At 36.5% G+C, this 21337-nt stretch overlaps 1 protein-coding gene across 4 annotated transcripts in view; it reads left to right on the forward strand.

Annotated features, from left to right (window-relative positions):
- The window catches only part of MIPOL1 (mirror-image polydactyly 1), a 381371-nt gene extending 363507 nt beyond the window's left edge, over window positions 1-17864 (forward strand). For 3 of the 4 annotated variants that reach the window (XM_009427710.5, XM_063792850.1, XM_054665981.2), the window contains one exon: window positions 17445-17864. In XM_009427710.5, the coding sequence (XP_009425985.2) occupies window positions 17445-17598 (154 nt within the window). In that variant the 3' untranslated portion in view covers window positions 17599-17864. The remainder of the gene's footprint in view (window positions 1-17444) is intronic. The other variant, XM_054665965.2, reaches the window with a different exon arrangement.
- The last annotated feature ends 3473 nt before the right edge of the window (window positions 17865-21337 follow it).

Raw genomic sequence — 21337 nt, forward strand, 5'->3', positions numbered from 1 at the left:
ATATTTTAAGATATTTGGGAGCAAAAATAAATTGTGCATGAATATTACCTACCAAACTACAGCTTCAAAAATTGATATTTGGTTACTAATATTATTTTGTCTCTGATTCAGTCTCCACCAGTTTTCATCAGGTAACATCACGTTGAATGATGATCCTAAAGCTTAAAAACATGCCTGCCATTCTTCAACAAATAGGTCAGTTGTATCAAAGACTCTCTGAAACACTCAAGCAAAGAATATTCACTGCATTTTGCTTGTATGACTATGACATTAACACACTTTAAGTTCCTTAAAGAAGATTTTCTTCTCATAAATCTGTTCTGTCTGTGGCTAATCAAATTACATTTTTCAATATAGTATGTCCTTCTCCAATATTGTTTCTAGTATGTACCTCATACACAAAGTTGACTATCTTGATTATAATTGACTGCTGGCAGAGTGATTCACTTTTGATAAGAGTAACTGTATTTTGCTTGTGATTTTCCAGGAAATATAGCTTTTTTTACCAGGAAGGAACAGGAAGCCAAAACTTCCAGCATTGTTTTCTATGTTGAAAAATTAAAATTACATAGATGAATATTGCTCAAATGCTAGCATGTGGCCAAATGAATCATATTTGCCTTAAAGTAGCAAAAAGGTTAAGATACTATCTTAGTTCATACTTAATTTTTCTTGAGATTCATCACAGAAGAAATGAAAACGCTATTGCTTCCTAGCTCTTGTCTTGAACATCTAAAGTGCTCTTAGCTAATAACTTTTTACTTAGAATTATATCTTTAATTCTAGGATCTCTAAATCACTTTGAAACCGCTTAATTAAAACATTGTCCTTTTATATAAAACCTTCACATTTGTGAAAAATGAGAACAGAGGAATTGAAAAACATTTATAATGTGACATAAGCAGGCATTTTGAGAGCTAGAATGGCAAACGTGCATCCATCCCTAAGCTGTTCAGGTTGTCAGCCATACTGCTTCCCTATCTGCGCTGTTTAGAGCTGAAACTTGTGCCATCATGGTTAATGTTTTGACAGATTTTATTATAAACCTTGCTGTTGTAAATTTGCCTTGAGCCAAAATTTAACATGTTGTAAGTTCAGAAACAGTTTTTACTGTTGGTGATCAGAAAGGGAAATAAATCAATTATGCTCTTTTGAATGATAGGAGTATAGAGTTTAACTCCTTAAAAGTTATACATTGCTTGAAATTTGGGACAAATTCTCATTCTCTATGTTCAGGACCTCTCAGTTGTCAGTAAAACCATACATTAACACTTTTGTGACTATTGTAAAGGAGAATCTACCAAAGGAAATATTATGTAGCTTATATATGCTCACTAAATTTTACAACCAAAATATTATCCCTAATTTTTTTAATGAAAAGGTCCTTTGCCTTAGTATATGGAAACAAAAATGTAAAACTCTTGGAATAGCCACTTTCTTTCCAGATAATTTATTCAGAATGCTCTTTAGTGAGCCCCTATTTTATAGTGTCTGTCATCTATTCTTTTAGAACTACTTATTTTATTAAACATGCTCCCAATCATTGCTGTTACTAACAGCCTGTAGATCTAGATTTTTTTCTCTCTAAAACATCTTCATTGACCATGACCATTAATATTTACTCATAAATGGATTTGTACACAGGCTCAACCATAGCACATCAGTGAAGACAAAAAGTGTTGTTACTCAGTTCTTTACCCTAGAATAAATCAAATCAACAAATATTTATTGAATGTCTACTTTGTGCAAATAGCCCTGGACTGGTCAGCTTTTAAAAGCCATCCAACTTTTCACATTAACAAATCAAAGCATTATTATTTCAAGCATTGCAGAAGCTGCTTCCATGTCCTTAAGGTGACAAAGCATATGAGGACTTTGCAAGTACTTGGAGTAAAGGAAGAGAAGAGAATTCACAGAGTGAAAAGAGGAGAAAGAGTGCTCTAAAATATCACCAATGGACTGCAACATGTATGTATGTACACATAAGTTTATGTGTATGTGTCTATATTATGTATGTGTTTATATATGTGTATACATACAATGAGAAGAATGAGTGAATTTGGAGAGAAATAGCCTTCGTTAAAGTACAATAGGAATAGGCATTCACATTTCAGTCCAGAGTTTTGCATTAAAAATAGGCTTACTAGTTTAGTGTTAAGTCCTATGATACCAATAAACCAAAATATATCATGGTACAACAGAAAGTTTGATCAATTTGGAGTCCCACATTCTAAAACCTGGCTTGCCCTGAAGTGTATTTTGAGATAACCTCATCAATCAATAGAATTATAATAAAAGAAATGACTTGTACATTGTCATTATAAAAAATTATTGTATAGGCCTAAAAAAGAAGTTAATTTTATCATAAATAAAAGAAGCTACTTAATAGCTCATTTTAAAGATTCTAATTGCTATTGGAAATGAAATAGAAATTACCAGTAACAGCCAAAACTTGTGTACTTCATTAACCTACACTATTCTGTGTGCTTAATTTTGTTAACCTATAAAAGATAATATACTGTCTATTCACATCAAATAATTAAATGTATTTTGTTAGTGAGGTATGAAAGAGAAACTGGTGATAATTTCCAGCTTTGCCAAACAGAATTCATCCTGGCTGTTTTGCACAGAAGGTATGTGTATATGTTGGCCATAGAAGATACTGTCATTGACATTCTCACAGGGGATATCTGGTATCAACTTTAAAATATTTGTTTAGGAGAACTAATTTTTAAATATCAAATTTTGCCTCCTATTCGTAGGCTAAGTTTAATTTCTAATGAAAATCAAAACAGACTCTTTAATCTTTTTAAATAGCAGATTTTCTCTTTCCTAAAGTGCCTCAGATTAATTTCTTAATTTTTGTGTTCAGAAAAAAAAAACTAGCATAGCTCTATTCAAACTTTATGCTTCTGTTACAAAATTGTTCATTATTAAGATCACCTTGAAGCAAAGATATCTTCTCATGTCGTCTTTTAATTACTTGCTACTTTGCCTATCTGGTTGTAATTTATCTTCAAACCATACCCCGATTGCTCTGTAGTAAATTTTGGATTTCTTCTCACATACAGTCTTTTTTTTCTTGGTAAAATTATCCCATTGGCCTTCTTAAACATAGTAAGCACTTTCAACCTGTGACTATTTACATTGGTTTGATATCTTTCACTTATTTTCTTGCTGTATTGTAATTAATGTCTTCTAGATGTTCTAAATAAAATTGCACTTGGGCGATCCAGATCCAATGCTTATGTTCATGAAGAAATACTATCTTTAGAGTTGTTTCTAATTCTCACCTAACCTTTCCCTATCTTTTGACCAGGATTCCCAATACTGAGACCCTCTTACCTAGGACCTAGCCTGGATTCACCTGCCCCCTTGTGGTGTTCCTCTCTGAGAAGTTAATTTCTGAAATTTGGGACAGTTAATTAATTTCTGATATTTGGATTTGGCATTACATAGCCTGAGAAGAGAAACCTTATTACCCTTGTCTAGTAGGCTAGAGTCGGAAAAGTTATCTTCTTTTAGCCACTGGCTAACATGAAAAGATGAAAGGTATTTTTTCTTATTCAGAGCACAAGAAGGAACTTGAGCACTATAAAGAAATGAGAAGTATAAAATAAGTGACGATGCTTAATTTTGTCTAGAATCAATATTAGTGACCTGCAGATTGATAAACTAAAGTGTTACAAAAATTCTCATATAGCAACCAAATCAAGTTTATTCTTTGTCAGTGTCTCCATTTTTTAGTGAGTGGAGAAGAAAGGGAGACTGGTATTCTATTTTATTTAAATTTTATATAGATTGCCTAAGCCTTTCATCAAGGATGAATATATAAATATAAAAAATAAATCAAATATTTTATAATGTATAGTCAAGTGTGTTTGATATGATTGATGCAAATAGATTGTTTCCTTTTCTCAAAAGGAATTCCTTCCTCACATGTCATAGCACTAACTTTTACTCTTCAATTGAAGTCAATAGAATTTGCACATGGAAAGGGGATGTGTATATTCAATGAGTGACTTTACCTAACCACAAATTCAGTGACATTTTTCAAGAATAAGGACTTCACAATTAGGCCTCTAGTTAATAACAACATAGAGATAAAAGCAAGGGAAAGGGGAAAGAAAAGTACTATTTTCATAAATAAACCATTTGTCTTTCTTAGGAGGAAGAGATAGATTAATAAATTATTATTGTTAGCAAGATCCCAAGTAAAATTTTAAAGATCTCCGTTTCTGTCTGTTAACTGTCAAATATTTTTAGCAGAAAACGGTTGTCTCTTTACATGGTGTTCTACCTCCCACCCTACCTGCACCCAAGCCTGTTTGGATCGAGAAATAGTGATACTCTGTGACATTTTAAATATCATGTCACCTGACCTGAGATCTAGAAGAAGAAACAGTATGCAAGCTTTAATAAAGCTATTTGCAGGCCAACTCCCAAATTTCTAGTATTTACCGCTCCTCTGCAGTTCCTCTTACATTTGTAACAGTTGACCTACTAACAGGTTCCCAGAAACACAGATTCAAATTTTGGCAGGCTTACCTCACCTCTTTGTCCTTCCAAAGTACATAAATGCTAAACTGGGTTCACAGTGAGAATGAGAGTCATTCTAACAAGACTTTTAAAACCAAGACCCTTTCTGCTCCCTACCAAGTTACTGCCATCTTCTCCGAAGAAATAAAGTTTTGTCAGTGTGCCCTTGGCATAATTTCTTCAGCCTGGATTAAACACAGGTGACTGAGAGTCCGCCTTATCTCCACAGGGCATTAGTCACTCTATAAAAGTTAAATTTATTATGAAATGCTTTGTTTGTGTTAACATATATCTTCTCTGGGAAGCTGGAAACAAAGGCATGTCCTTTAAGACTCCATATGGGGAAAACACATCCTCCTTTGGAATTTAACCTTAATTTGAACCAAGATCTGTGAAAGAAAAGTACTTTAGTGTATTGTTCCCTTGCTCCACCCTTCTATCCCCTTATCTAAATGGAGTTACTGTTGCTTCGTGTTTTTTTAACCCTTCCAATTCCAGTCCTTGCTTTCCTGAGTTTAAAATTTATCCTGGGAAAGAAATATATTAAAATAATTGTGGCAAACAATTATACTTTGCTTTTAAGAATGAATTTTTTTTGTAATATATTAATTCTGATATCCTTTAAGTTAAGTAAATGCACAGCCAGTTTATACATCTTCATTGTTCATTTTGTTGTTTTAAGATACATTGTAAAGAATATTTTATTTCCTAAAAATTTTATTTCCTGCATATCTTCTCTAAGATTCTCTGGCTAGCAAACATTGTTATATATGCATAGTTTACACCTTATTAGAAGTAAAAAAGAATTAAAAGTAAGAAAAGTTTCCACTAGGAACAATAATGAGGTACTATTTGAAAGACCAATTTTCGATCTGTTTTCCTTCAGTCTGTTTGCAAAGTCTTTGTAAGGGTTTCCTATGTATCTAAAATCCAGAGATGCTCCAACGCTCCTTTTCAAAAGCAAAAGCAGAACCTCCATTACTGCTGCCCCAGCATAACAGCCTGGTTGTTTAATAAGCATCAAAGAAAGCATTTCAAAAAGAAAATACTTTTATTTGACATTTTAAAAACACTGCTTCATATAAATGCTTAATATGTTTTAATAGTGTCTACCAACAAACATGTAATCATCCAAATGATTTTCCTTTCTTGACTTTTGTTACATTAAAGAAAAATCAGAAACTAAATTCAAATATGTTTAAGTATAATTTATTCTTAAAAACTGAACATAATTTTAAAATATACTTGTATGTAACCCCTCTCAAAAAAACTATCCTCAGCATTATTAAATTGAAAATTTTGTAGCAAAAACAAAAGTAATAATTTTAGAACAAAGCATTTACAGATTCCTTTGCTCACATAGTTCATTATCTCACAGTATATTTTATTTAAATGGTAATATTGAAATTAGTTTGATAGACATTTTTTAAAATATGGAATATATATAAATAATGCATTTAAGGGACTGGGACATTTATCACAAGTAATATCAAACCAAGATATCATTGTTTTCCCACCTCAGTTCCATCTATTTATATTAGTTCCACCCCAAGCAACCCTCATATAATGATCATTGAAGCTTAGTCTCTACTACTTGTTAGCACATGATTATATACTATCATTGTTATTTAAGTTCATAATATGTATCAAGTTTCTTCATGGAAATTATAAACTCACATGGGGTAATAATGAACTGACAACTTGAATACTTCACCTCTTAGACTCTAAGTTTTTGGTTCTCTTGGACTTTGTGCTGCATTAGATACTAATTTGATTTAAAAAAATAAAACTTTCTTAACAGATGACAGCCCTGTTCCTCTTGATGCCTTACTAAATGCTGTCCCCAATTTTTTCCAAGGATGATGTGGATGATTATCTTCATGGCATATGTAGATGCCTGTATAGTTATTCATAGATAGTTGTACCATATGATAGGAAGGTCATAGGAAGACCTTTCACTGGAGTAAAATGGTCAAAATAAGAGATGAACAAGATAATGGGAGAAGTGAAGACAGGTAAGTATAAGGTTGAATAGGCAAATGTTAACCAGAATTAAAGAAAATAATAAAAAGTGTGAGCTTTGCAGGTGATGAGAAGAAACAATTTAGCAATAAAGGAGCAAAAGGAAGAGAAAGAACCAAACTAACTGTAAACTGTCATATGGATCCAGGGTGGTAAATTCCAAAACATTTGCAAAATTGGATGAAAAAAAGATTAATAGTATGTGTGTTTGTAAAAAATATAGACAAGAATGGTCTTCACATGTTAAATTTCAAAGATGCAAATATTTGACAAAACATTAGAATAATAAAACACTGAATTTCTTTATTGATCATGAGGAATATTACTTAACCATTAGCTGTATTACTAGACAAAACCATGTTAGATAAGATTAGACATAAATAATGTTTGTTCATGAGAGTTGTTTATTTTTATCAACTCTTATTTATCTTTGAATCTTATAAGAGACACTTTAAAATGCTTAGCTAAATCAAAATAGTCCTTACCCAATGAAATCACAACATGATAGAGTCATGAGAAGTATGGATAACAAACTGTGGCAATGGGTGAGGGGTAGGGAGATAAGAAGACCGAATGTAAAACATCTAAGCTTTATCAATATATATTAATCATATAATGATTTACAAATAATGTACAGTACAAGGAAAGGTAAAAGTAATGCTCTCAGAGGAAATGTTTCCATTCTAGTTCTATTTGGAAGTCCTTGGGACAATTTGTGTTTTGATTATATTTAGAAATCTTCAGTATTTTGTCTTGGCCAGGTGTAGTTGCTCAGGCTTGTAATCGCAGCACTTTGGGAGGCTAAGGCGGGTGGATTACCCGAGGTCAGGAGTTTGAATCACCCTGGCCAAAATGGTGAAACCCTGTCTCTACTAAAAATACAAAAATTAACTGGATGTGGTGGTGGGTGCCTGTAGTCCAAGCTACTTAGGAAGCTGAAGCAGGAGAATCGCTTGGACCTAGGAGGCGAAGGTTGCAGTGAGTCTTGATTGCGCCACTGCACTCCAGCCTGGTGACAAAGAGAAACTCCGTCTCAAAAAAAAAAAAAGAGTCTTCAGTATTTTGTCTAAAAGTGTATCCTGCAGAGAGGATTGAATGAGACAATAGAGGGGGGTTTATTGTTCGTATTTCTTAGTTATTTAGGCAATACCATACCTGGTGCTGGGGATACAAAGTTGAATAAGACATAGTCTCTGACCTCATGGAAATCACAGTTGAAAGGGAATTCACATAGCTTTAAATAATTGTAATACATTGTGTTAGGTGCCATGACAGACAGAGGCTCAAAACAGGTAAAAGGGCGTCTTGCTCTTTCTGTGACATTAAGGAAGGTTTCCCAAAGGAGATGATGTTTGAACTAAGTGCCATTGGGATTGGCTATTAAGAAGCCCTTGGTGACGTTAATGAGAGTGATTTCTGCTGAAATGAAAGACAAAATCCAGATTGCAGTGAACTGAGAGGTAAATGAAAAATGTAGAAATGGAGACAGTAAATATAGACCACTTTTCCCAGGAAATTGCCTTCTACCTATTCTTACTTGCTGCCTCTGAAAAGATATAGTAAGGAATTTCATGTTACATAGCACAATTAAGTGCTAATTATAGCAATGGATTATTTTCTGGGTGTTAGTGAAATAATGGCATTCTACTTGTACAAGCTCAGTAACATGAATCCTTCCATCAAGAGCCTCAGTACTTGAAGGAGGGTCATATCTACACCTTTGTATTATGAACATCTTTGATTCCCAATTCTATTTCTTTTTTCTACTCTGGAGCTTCACAGTCTCAATTGCCAAATGCACCCAGATGAAATTTTCTCTTTTCTTCCTGTCTTCTATCTTTCTTATAAATTCTCCTTATACCTCTAACCATATCTCTTCAAGGGATTCAAATATTTTATCATCCATACATTATCTTTCTAATGTTAAATATTATTAACTGAATAAATACCAAACTTCTTAGAGCATTTAAGGCCCTTCAGACTTTTGTTCCAACCTACTTTCTCAGCTTTTATCTTTCTGTGACCTCCCCTTTCATGTTTCAATGTCACCTTGGGCTCTATGCACCCTGAACTTTCTGGCTTCCAATTTCTTACACTGTTAACTCTACGTGGACTTGTCCCTCACTGCAATCTCATATCTAAATCCTAGATCCTATCTGACATTTATGGTTTTACTCAGTTGTCATATTCTCTATAAAAGCCTTTTTTGTTTGTTTGTTTGTTTTGAGACAGTGTCTTGCTCTGTCTCCCAGTCTGGAGTGCAGTGGCATGATCATAGCTCACTGCAGCCTCGACCTTCTGGGCTCAAGTGATCATTCTACCTCTGGCTCCTGAATAGCTAGGACTACAGGTGTGCACCAGCTTCCCGGCTAGTGGTTTTGTTTATTTGTTGTTTATTTGTTTTCTCCATAGAGATGAGGTCTCTCCATGTTGCCCAGGCTGGCCCTGAACTCCTGAACTGAAGCAATCCTCCCACCTCAGCTTCCCAAAGTGCTGGGATTACAGGCGTGAGCCACCGCACCCAGACATTTTTAATCTTTCTACATATAAATAACATTTCTTCTCAACTCTTACTATTTTATATGTGCTTCCTATGTCTTTCATTCATTCATTCACTTATTCGTTCATTCCACAAACCTGTGTTGGGCACCTACTATGTGTCAGAAACTAAATTGGCCATTTTCTCTTTTTCTTCTAATTATTCATGTGTTATCTCATCACTCCTATCACATTATAAATTCCTCCAGATCAAGGATCATCTAACATAACTCTATAAATAGCTAACACAATGCTTTACCCGTGTTTTCAACAAATGTGCTGAATGTGTTAATGAATAAATTAATCTCAAATGAAGATTCATCCCTGAAATTCGATAAGGCGAAGATAGCACCCAAATCATTTATCCTCCCTGCCATGAATTTCCCTCCTGCCATTATCTGCAAGAATACTGTTTGACAACTTCTCAGCTTAAATGTCTTTATATGGCATTTTTAAAAATGGCATTTATCTTCCTTATATTTATTTTCTTAACCTCTTCCCTGCCCTTAGCTCTGTCATTCCACTGAAAGAGGCTGCAAGTTATAGTATTAATCAAATTCTTCCACTTTATGTCCATTACTACCTCACTTAGCTGGTGACCATGCTACAATTTCTTTCTAAAAAGATTCATGCAGCCCCAGTGACTTCCTTCTTTCAATCGACACTACATGTGTTTTCTTTGAACATAGATTATATGGCTTTCCAAATTTTTTCTCTTCCAACACACATTTTAAAACTGTGTAATACGGCCGGCCGCAGTGACTCATGCCTGTAATCCCAGCACTTTGGGAGGCCGAGGCAGGCAGATCACTTGAGGTCAGAAGTCCAAGACCAGCCTGGCCAACATGGCAAAACCACGTCTCTACTAAAAATACAAAAATTAACTGGTCATGGGGGTGCACACCTGTAATGCCAGGTACTCAGGAGGCTGAGGCACGAGAATTGTTTGAACCTGGGAGGTGGAGGTTGCAGTGAGCCAAGTTTGCACCACTGCACTCCAGCTTGGGCCAACAGAGTGAGACTCTGTCTCAAAAAACAAAAACAAAAACAAAAACAGAACAAAACAAAAAAACTGTATAATACCAACACTAACACACTTTCATTTCTTTCCTAATCCCTTATCTTCTATTTGTCCACAATCTTTAGCTTAAAATGTTAGTCACCTCTGGAACATTGTATGTGTTCACTTCCACCAGCATAGTTTACTATCACTTCAGCTTTCTAGAACCCAGTTCGTAATGCATTTCCAAGAGACTTTTTTGATTAACCTAGGTTTTTGTATCACTACCCTTAATTGTTCAATTACTATATATTGTTTAACTACTATAGTAATTTGAACTAAATTTGTATTCAACTTGCTCTCTGTAAGAGTACTCCATTATGGGCACTATCTAATCCAAACTGGGCAATCTCCAATAGTAATCCTGTACACTGATCTGTATTCTAAGTGTGAAGATTTGCTCTTCATGATGATGTTAATCTGTGTTTCCTAGTCTTGAGAAATGGATTTTAAGCTGGGTTCTAGAGAGCTAAAGTGATAGTAAGCTGTGCTGGTGGAAGTGAAGATGTAGAATGTTCTAGAGGTGACTAACATTTTAAGCTAAAGATTGTTGGCAAATAGAAGATGAAAGAATAGGAAATAATTCCAAGATCTTCAACTCTTCTGCATTACAATATGTAACCAAATGATCTTAATTGTCTAGTCAACCAAAGTTTACAAAAAATAAATTCTGCCATAACTGTGACTCAAATATATGCGAATGCATAAAATATGGGTAAGAAAGTGAATTTGAGGCTTGAACACAGGTAATTAAGAGGATCTTATAAGAATTGCCAAGACTTGATGGCTAAGGACTCAGGTTTAGAATATAATAAGGAAAGGTCTTCTGCTTCTGGCTATGACAGAGTTGCTAGAATCAGATGAATTCATCCACTGAGAATAACTATAAAACTTGAGAACAACTATAAAACTTGGACAAAATACAAAGCAAAACAAAACAAAATCTGAAAGCTCTGTAGAACAACCAGTGCAGCCAGGACCTCAGGGACCAAGATCCTGGAGAGAAGGAAAACATATTGAAGTGAGTACTGCTCTGAGTACAGCTATTTCACCTTGGAATGTTTGCTGATTCAAGGCTTGGGGCATAGAGGCATAAAAAATGGCGCATTCTTGAGCCTGTGGCAGTTGTACTGGGCTGAGGAAACCAAAAATGGAGTTCAGAGTTAAATTAAGCAGTTATTACATGAGGGGCCAAGATCTAGAGAAAAGTACTATGGACAGCTAAAACCAATATTCTATGTGCATTTTTCCTTCAAGGCATTTTCTGATATCCAACAGGCTAAACTCAAGACAAGACACAGAAAAAAACAAGTAAAAAAATACCTATTAGGAAGATTAAAAACTGGGGAGAGAATCTGTCAGTTCCATGATTCTGAGGAGACAAAAGTTGGAGTGCAAGTCTCACCAAAGAGGAGAAACTCAGCTTTTGATTCACACCCTGGAAAATCTACATCATAAGAGTAAGGACAAATTATAACTAGATTAGCCTCAACTATACCAAGGTGATCTTCTCAAACTCTTAAAAAAGTTAAAATCTCTGTAGAAAACAACAATATCAGCCAGAACCCCCACTATTTTCATACACAATATTTATCATTCAACTGAAAGTTATCAAGCATGGCAGACAATAAAACTAAATTACCAAAAACCAACACAAACAAAAAAACAGAAAATAGAAACAAATCCACATGTGATTCAGATATTGCAGTTATCAGACGTGGACTTTAAAATCATTATAATCATTGTAATCAAATATGCTCAAAAGTGGATTTTAAATGGAAATTTTTAAAAAATTAAACGGAAATCTTAGAACTGAAAAATAAGAACTAAGTTAATAATTCAATAGATGGTTTTAGTGGATTAGACCTAGCAGAAAAGTGAACTCAAGAACTGAAAAGGAAATTCAGAAACTGAATTTCCTGAAAAGGAATTCAGGAACTGGAAGAGAGGCCAGTGGAAAATATCCAAATTGGAGAAGAGAAAGAAAAAAAGATGAAAAATCTATAAAACATTGTAAAAGATACATAGAACATAGTAATAGACTTGGTGTGTGTAATTGGGGTCCCAGGACAGAAGGAAAATGGGATAGATAGAATCAACATTTGAAGAGATATTGACCAAGAATTTTCTAAAACTGATGAACAATATGCTACTGAAACATGAGATTCTAAAAACTAAACACACACACACACACACACACACACACACACACACCCCTAGGCACATCATAGTAAAACAGCTAAAAAAAAACAAATACAAATAGACAAACCTTCAAAACAACCAGAGAGACAGCTCTACTTCCACTTAGGATGTAGAAAACCATAAGAAAGTGTCACACCTGCCTAAGAATGAGAAAAATAAATTATTATGTATCATATCATAACTTTTTAACCTGTCAGAGAGTTGAGATTACAAAGCAACCAGGTGAATTAAATTCCAAAGAAGAATGAGTCCCTCTGAGGAGAAACGAAACACACGAATTGTCTCATTTTTTGGCAGAGCATGGGAGAAAGAGGCGGTAGCCATAAAGTGGGTAAGCAGGAAAGAAAATGTTAACAAAGCCATAAATGTACCCATGGACTAGCGTGACACTTCAGAATCCCTGGGAGTCCCAGAGCACAGAGGATGTTTGCCCACACCCACCAACACTTTTTCATGGGCCTCCACTCGGTACTTACGAGAAAGATTGAGAGTAGAGCAGGGACCTGAGAGAGTCTTCTTTTCGATGGCAGATTTCTGCAGGGCCTGCCAAGGTTTGAGGCTAGAGCAGGAGTGCCTGGAGAAGCACACCCAAGGTCCAGGCCTCTTTTGAACACAGGTTGGTGAATGGCCACAGCTATGAGCAGGTGTGCATCTAGGAACAGGTATAAAACCCACCTACGCTCTGGGTCCTCCACTGATTCGAGGCAAAGAGCATCTACCAAGTGGAGAGAGGCAAGAAATCTGCCCATACACTGGATCTAACCCTGCTTTAACATGAGGCAAAAGCTGTCTGCACAGGAAGAAGGGCAAGAACCTATGCCTTAGGCCTAGGTAAAGATTGGTGACATTTAGAAAGGTTCAAGAAACTCATACACACCGAAGACACTCCAATACAAGGTAGAATTTGGAGGAAGGGGCAAGGAACCTGCCTGTGTGTTTTTATGTTTTTAGAATCTCATGTTTCAGTAGCATATTGTTTATCAGTTTTAGAAAGCCTGCACTGAATAGGAAGCAAAGATCGTCTGCTGGAGGATGCTTAGGTGTACAGGTCTTGCCTAAAATCAAGAAGAGAGCAGGAGAACTGAGAAAGTCCTCCCCTTCCCCCACCAGAAGCCTTGTGTCTAGTAACAGGTAACAACAGCCATCTACTGTTGGAGAAAGAACAAAAGCATGGAAAGGATGGAGCAGGGAAAGAGGAAAAAAACAACAACCACTCTCCAGCACTCCAGGTCTTAACATTAAGCACAAAATAGGAGCAGCCTAGCCCACCACCAGAGGGATTTCAAGTCTGTTGTACACTGAAAATAACCATGGCTACAACAAAACCCAATTCACCGCAAATGCTGACTAAATTGACTAATAGCCCCATGCTAATAGCTTGATGGAAGGATAGATATTCCCACTTTGAACATTTGCTTCAGTGTCTACTCTTCTTCTATACAACATACCTGGCATTTAATTTTTTTAAAAAAAGACACATTTAAAAATGTTAAAAGACCTATGTGAAAAGATAAAATAGCAGAACCAGACCCAGAGGTGACTCAGAAGTTGGAACGACTAGAGACTACTAGAGACTCAAGAAAGAAACAACGAAGAGAATAAAACGACATATGGCTTTCAAAAGAGTAGGAGTAAGTCTGTCTTCTCAGAGAAACAGAAGCCAGAAAAAATGAAGTAGCATCTTTAAAGGGCTGAAAGTAAAACAACAGCAACAACCTGGAATTAAATTCCCAGCAAAAAGTGAAAGAGTATCACCAGCAGAACTTCACTAAAAGAAATCCTAAAGGAAGTCGAGTAGGCAAAGAAAGGTGGTCACAGATGGATCATACTGACAGAGGAAAGAATGAATATACCAGGAAGGATAAATATGTGGGATAAAGCAAATGAACATTGACTGCATTTTAAAAATAGAATACATGAAATAAAAAGTTCATTTTATTCAAAACAAACATATCTATTGTAATTGAAAGTTGAATGATTAGAGCTAAGTAAATAAAGCATAAGTTTGAGGAAAATGTATATCCAAGTGGTCATCTCATATACACTTGAAGCTTCAATGTTGAGAAGCTCAGTATTTCCTGAGGTGACCTACTCAATCTAAAACCATGTTACAGATCTCTTCATATGAGCTGTAATCTGTAAGTCTCTAATTTCTACCCTCTGGCCCTAATTCTGCCCTCTATACTCACATACAATAAATGGTTCTAGTCTCCCTCACATATGCTTGAAATAACTGTAATATCCTCCAACTGTAACAGAAATATTTTATTCTGCGGCCAAACATCCCCATTCTAAACCATCCTTCACAAGGCATGATTTAGTTCTCATCTATATTCACAATCTCCTAAAGGTCTTGCTTTTTCTGTGTTTCTCTATTTTTCTTTTTTCTTTTCCTTTGTGTGTGTGTGTGTGTGTGTGTGTGTGTGTGTGTGGTTTTTTTTTTCTTTTGAGTCAGGGAAATCTCTCTTGTCACCCAGGCTGAAGTGCAGTGGTATGATCATAGCTTACTGCAGCCTCCAACTCCTGGCTCAGTGATCCTCCTGCCTCAACCTCTGAGTAGCTGGGACTAGGCACATGCCACCATGCCCAGCTAATTGTATAAAAAATTTTTATAGAGGCAGGGTCTCACTTTGTTTTCCAGGCTTGTCTTGAACTCCTGGCCTCCAGCAATCCTCCCACTTCAGCCTCCCAAAGTGCTGGGATTAAGGGTGTAAGCCACCACCATGCCTGGCCTATAGTTCTCAAAGAATAAGTCCTAACATATGAAACATGACCCTGTGTTGACCACTGCATTCTTGCTTTCCCCATTTCATGTATGCAGCCTAAGATGACATTATCTTTTCTAAGGGAGGAAAAGCATGCCAGTTATTCCTATATAATTTCTAATTTTACCTCTGTGAAAACTCTGGCCTCAAGAGGTTAGAACTTAACTGCACTCACTGGAAGCTTGTTGTTCAGGAACATTAGGCTAGAAATGATGTACAGACAAGAATTGGCCAAAGAGCATCTGGAGGGTATTTTAACAGATAATGGACAGTATTATGGACTAAAATTGTGACCTCTGTAATGTCCAGAAAATAGAGATTGGGAATGGGAATTATTGACAGGGCATATTAATCAATTGGAGATATATGGGCAAGAAGAGAGACAAATCAATGATGACTATGACTTTTCGAGCCTGAGTGACTAAGAGTTTGAGAGAAATATAAAAGTCAGGAGGGATGCCCTGTTACTGAAAGAAATGTGTTTCTTTAATTTAAATATATTAAATAATCATGGAAATGCCTTGCAGACCGGTATAGAAATAAGAAGGGAGTTTTGTTCAAAGGGCAGGGGTGAACTTTTAGTTTGCTGTGTGATAATTCAAGCCATGAAACAAAGGAATGAAAGGCCTGTCAATATTCTCACACCAGACCATTAGAGGCATATCTATAGTTGAATAAGTTGGGTTTGTAGCTTGTTGCAAATAAGGGAGACTACACATCATGCAGAATTGTGTGGCATTTCAGTTAAGAGGGTGTTAGAAATGACATTATAGGATTGGGGCTTGTGTTAGGTTATTCAGTGGAGAGTTCAAGATAGTGGGACTTTGGTTACAGCTGTAATTTGTAAATAAGCAACAGTTACTCTTATTAGCTGGGATGAGGGGATGCTTGCTATAATTGTAGTTTACATAGTGATCTTGTTTTCATCTGTGCTTAGACAAAATTACAAAGTGTTCTTGGTTTTGTCTCACTTCACTCTGGTTACAGAGTGGCCTTGTCTGATGTTGGTGTTCAATAAAATCGTTTGGTGGGTATGTTTGCTTCAGAGAGCAGGCAGGACTCCTTCTCATCCACGACCTTATGGAGGATACACTGGTATAGGAGTAGAAATGTTCAGTTGGGATAAGGGTAGATGAAGAAATAGATGACAGGTAAAATCATCTCTCTCTTTTTCTTTTTTTTCTTTTTCAGTGAAGTTAGAGACAAGGTCATCAGCCAAGATTGGGGAGAAAGGGAGATGAAAAAGCCTGGAGAAAGTTTAACTCATCTAAGAGGCTGTTTAGTGAATCAACAAAAGATGCCATTTTCTATTAAGTCATCTATTTTATTAAAGAGTTAAATGCAACTGTTGCTGTATATCATGAATTTATGAAAGATTTAGGAGTGGGAGTTCTTTTTTTCTCAAAAAAAAAAATGAGACAGGTTACCATCTTTTTATATAGGAGTGGTACAAACCTCTTATTTGAAATACCCATCCTAGGGTAAATATTCATTGATACAAATAATTGGTAACCTTTGTTTTGGCTTTTGGACTGTGTCTCTCAAAGGAAAAAAAAAATCTTGCTGTTTTCAAAAGTTAAATAGAACATCAACCAGGGACCACGGCCATCCAGAAGACTGAGTTCCATAAAAATGGACTCCCCACTCCCACTGGAATCCTCTGTTTTTGTGTATCTAAATAAATAGACGCCTTGCTCATTCCTGGTATTAGGTGTGATTGAGAGATAACTCACTTAGCGGCAGCAGCAGCAGCAGTTTCTGTGCATGCTATAGCCCATGCTCTTGTGAGCATCAAAAGGAGATGAAGCCTGATTAACCATTTTGAAATCTATCGGATGAGAAGTCCTTACAAAACAACTTTTATACGCTTTAATTAAAAACGTGTTCCGGCAGCTCAGAGCTGAATGGGCTTCAGGGGGAGCAGGGCTGAGCCCGTTGCTATGACGACACCAAATCTTTTCACGCCTGGCCCTTCCTCAGCACAGTCTGTCTAGCTCTCTCCAGCTATTAATTTGCCTCTGTCCCAGCTCTCACTCCCTCAGTCCCCTGGGCTGTGAGTCTATACATGACCTAATACCTTTTGCTGCTTCTATGGTACTTCCGTTTCTCTCATCTTTTCATCACTTATATTTCCTTGGGAATCTCTGTTTTCTGTTCCTCTTGAAAACAAGTTACCTGCCTGAGTTAAAAACACTTAAAAATGTTATTTCAAAGCATGGTAATCATTGTTTATTATCCCTAATGATAAATTCAATTGTAAGGGTCTTGCGTATAGTTGAGAAGAATCTTACTATGTTCTATATTTTTTTATATTTCAGGTTGAACGCTGGCTACTACACCACTCTTTCTGTTGCTGAGGGTAAGATGAAAATAGGAAGGAGTCTGTTATACTCTGGGAAAGTTAATTTGTGCTTAGTGTTAAAATCTCAGGTTATTCCACAAACAGCATCACCTGGTAACAACTGTAAGTGAACATAAGACTTTAAAATATGTGTTTACTACAAATTCTGAAAAAAAAAGCAGACCTTTATTTAAGAAGACTCTTTGGATATTTTAAGGTAGTACTCATTGTACAAGGAATTAAATAAAACTCAACACTGTCACTTGCTATATCATATGAATCATCAAGAATTGGATAGAACTTTCCCCTCTCAATACCCTGTAGCAAATTGGAAGAAAGCTGATATCTGTGCAATCTTGTATTCAATGGATGTATATAAATTATACTATTATTACACAACTTCTCAATGTCACTCTTTGACTCATCAGAGACCTTACAGTCTTTCATTTTGCTTACAATTCCCATTCTCCTTGTTCACCTATTCTATTTTATAAGATGAGATAGGTGAATGGAATGCAGTGGAGATCATTTCTCAATATTTCTCATTTCCTCTCTCTCTGCTTACCTCACAATCTGTTCTTGCTATGGTTATACTTCTAAAGTGAATTATCTGTCAAACTAAAGGAGCATTTCCTTCCGAATTGCCTGACTCAGTGGAAATGCTGAAGTGTAAAAGACAGGTGCAGACTCAAGGGTTAAGCCTAGGCCTGGCTTTTCACTGTCCAGAGGGCGGGCTACTCCTTTGGCGCATTGGGAGCCCAGAGTCTGGTTTTGAGTCTAGGATGCCAAATCATAATGCAGTGCTCCAGATCCAGCTTCTGAATCTCTGCAATTGAAATATAAAAGTTTTACTTCTCTTTGGAAGTTTTATAATGAACTGCCTTGGCCTATTTGCTGTTGAAAACTCTGACATAATATATTCCTGATAGGACACATGTAAACCTCTGGGTCACAAGGAACAAACACTCTGAAATCTCTCCAGTAAGAACAGTATTCTCAATGAACCAACTCCCAATTGGTTTCTAGTTTTTCTTTCTTTTAATTTAAGAATTTACCATATTTTAAGAAGTTGAGGTCCTGTAATGTCTTATCATAAATTATACTTAAAAGGCAAAGAGGCTTCATGACTTAGCATTTGGGTGACATCTCACAAATGGATCAAGTCTCACATTTATAATGCTGGTATCATTCAAAGGAATTTGGAGATTTAAATTTATTATTTCCCTCTCAGTATTAAGAATAGAAAATCAAATGCTTAATACATATTAAAGGAAGTTTCCCACCTGGGCACTTTATTTGGATCAATCTTATGTAGGAACTAAATAAAGTAAGTGTGTATAGACTGGCTGAATAAATGAAGAGACAAGCATTCAGGTATCTGAAACAGGTTTGAGAGCTAATAAAAATGGATCCTCAAAGAGGCATATTTAAAATGCAAGACAATTTTACCTTAATAAATAACCAAGAAAATACTCAGTTGGCAAAATGTTTTGCACCATGAATATAATTTCTCCAAGAAACTCAGGAAGTGGAAGGGAGTCCTTCAATTCTTGACATTTAAATCTATTCAAACCATGGCTTGGGAATATTCTGAGGAGAATAATCTTTAAGATGAGTGAACTAGAAGACATAAAGAGTCTTTTCCATCACCATTTTCCGTGGCTTCATGATTCATGATTCAAGGCTGAAATGGGCATTGGGGTTGCACTTTAGAGAATACTGAATTTTCATTTCTGTTGAAATGCTTCACATCTTCTTCCTTCCTAATTCTGTTCCATGGCCTAAGACATCTACATGAAAATCATAGTATCTTTTGTTTAGTAATTCATCCATCCTATGGGGCCCTGCTCACCTGAAGCCACATAATCCTTTATGTGTGCTCAGACACTAGATAAATTGTTTATGTGATAAACCACAGGCCTGTCCTCTATCTTCTGTGGTCAGGTAGACTATATGTCAGAATTAAAGCTTTTGTGGTGGTTGTTTTGAACATATTGTTATGCAGGTAATAGTTCTTACCCTGGGTCCTGAGTCCTCTGAAGTCCTCAAAATATCATAAAAATTAATTCTTAAATAGCTATACCTACATATAACTTATTCTGATTATACATATTATGTTAAACTCTTATTCAAATTGTTAATATGTAAAATCTAATTCACTGCCATCTTTACCCTGTATAAACATCTTTCTCTTCCCAGTATTTCTAAGCATGTGACAATGAATATGCAAAGGAAGCGCAGCAGTCCACCAGGTGTGGGATATGTGTGGCACAATTCAAGACAAAGATTAAACCTCCACTTGATGTTGCAAAAGAGATTTTATAAAAGGTGACTGAAGTAAGTCACCACAATGTAAATGAACCAGCCACCAAGATTCAAACCTGTTTTTAATAAGTTAATAAAAAATAGGCTAAGGGTCCAAAAGAGAATTCATTCATTTTTGACAACCTGTAGAATCCAGAGTTTAAAACTCATCTAAAGAATAGAATTTCCCATACACTTCTTTATTAGACACTCAGAATATCTGCAAGGTAAATGTTTTACATCCTTTCTGAGGTAAATGAAAACTAAAAAGACTTCACAAAAGTAAATATATATTTTAATGTAAATTACATTCAGGATGCTGCTCTATAAGACAAAGGGGAAAAAAGAAAGCCTGGAGCGAAGAACTGAAGTCTTTTAATCTTACGTACTGGAGAGGAACCCCCAGTGCTGAGGCCTAAACATTGAAGGTTGTAGTCAGAGTCAATGGGTTAAATTTGTAAAGGTTACTCTATGCTGAAGAGAATTAAATAATTAAGCCCTGTATCTCCTGATGAAAATAATGCCTCTCTGAAATTCAAATCTGAAACACTTCTCTCGGTTGACCTCAAATCAGCATATTACTCAATTTCTTGCTTCCTTGCTTTCAGGACAGTTGTATAGATAGGAAGTTCTTGTGGATGCTCCTCTAAGTCGCTATATCTATTTGTGTGAATATATATATATATATATATATATATATATATATATATATATATAGCCATCTACCTGTCTATATACCTCCAACAGCATGTGTGTGCTGGCTCTAATTCTCTGAAGAGAAAGGTGAAGAGTCCATTGCTTGGAGGTTGGGATAGTCATGACTCATTAGTGAGGAACGTCCAATCCACAGTTACTACCGCAGAGCATTTCAATAAGTCTTCTGTTTGTTTAAAGTACTTTAAATTGTTATTATTATTATTATTTATCTGACTGAAATAAAACTTCAATCCGAACTTTCCCCAGTAATGGGGGTGAAGAGGGGGAGTAAGGTTGTGTAGGAAGCATCTCAGTAATGCCTTGAACTGCAATTTAATAAGACAACAGGCTATGAAGTCTTCTTTGATCATGAGTCTGAGAAATTCAAAATATAATCTCTCTTTCCCTCTTCTTCTCTCTCTCTCCCTCTCCCCCCTTTCCTCTCTCTCTCACTCTCACACACACACACACACACACACACGAGGTCAAGACCCGCAGTGTCTTAGTGGGTTTTCACCTCCACCTCCGTACAATCAAGAGGGCAGAGAAGGCGGGGGCTGGAGGTGGCTGAAAGGGCAGGGATGGCGGTGGAACCCGGGAGGAGGCGACATTCGTGTCAGGTGGGAGTCCCAGGCAGTGTCCACAGGCCCGGAAGCCGAGGGGACCAGGCATCAAGCCCCGCGTCCAGATCCCTGCACCCGGGGGCGGGACCCGGTGTCCCGCGGTCCCCGCCCAGGTTCCTGGGGCGCTTTTCCGCAATGGCTGGCGTGGAAGCGAGAGGGGGCCCAGTTTTTCCTTGCCAGGTTGCGGGTACAGCCAGCTCCGCGCCGGGGTTGGGCGGCGCCGCCGGGATGCTGAGAGTCCTGCGTG

The sequence above is a fragment of the Pan troglodytes genome, chromosome 15, assembly GCF_028858775.2.
Source record: "Pan troglodytes isolate AG18354 chromosome 15, NHGRI_mPanTro3-v2.0_pri, whole genome shotgun sequence".
Lineage (NCBI taxonomy): Eukaryota > Metazoa > Chordata > Mammalia > Primates > Hominidae > Pan > Pan troglodytes.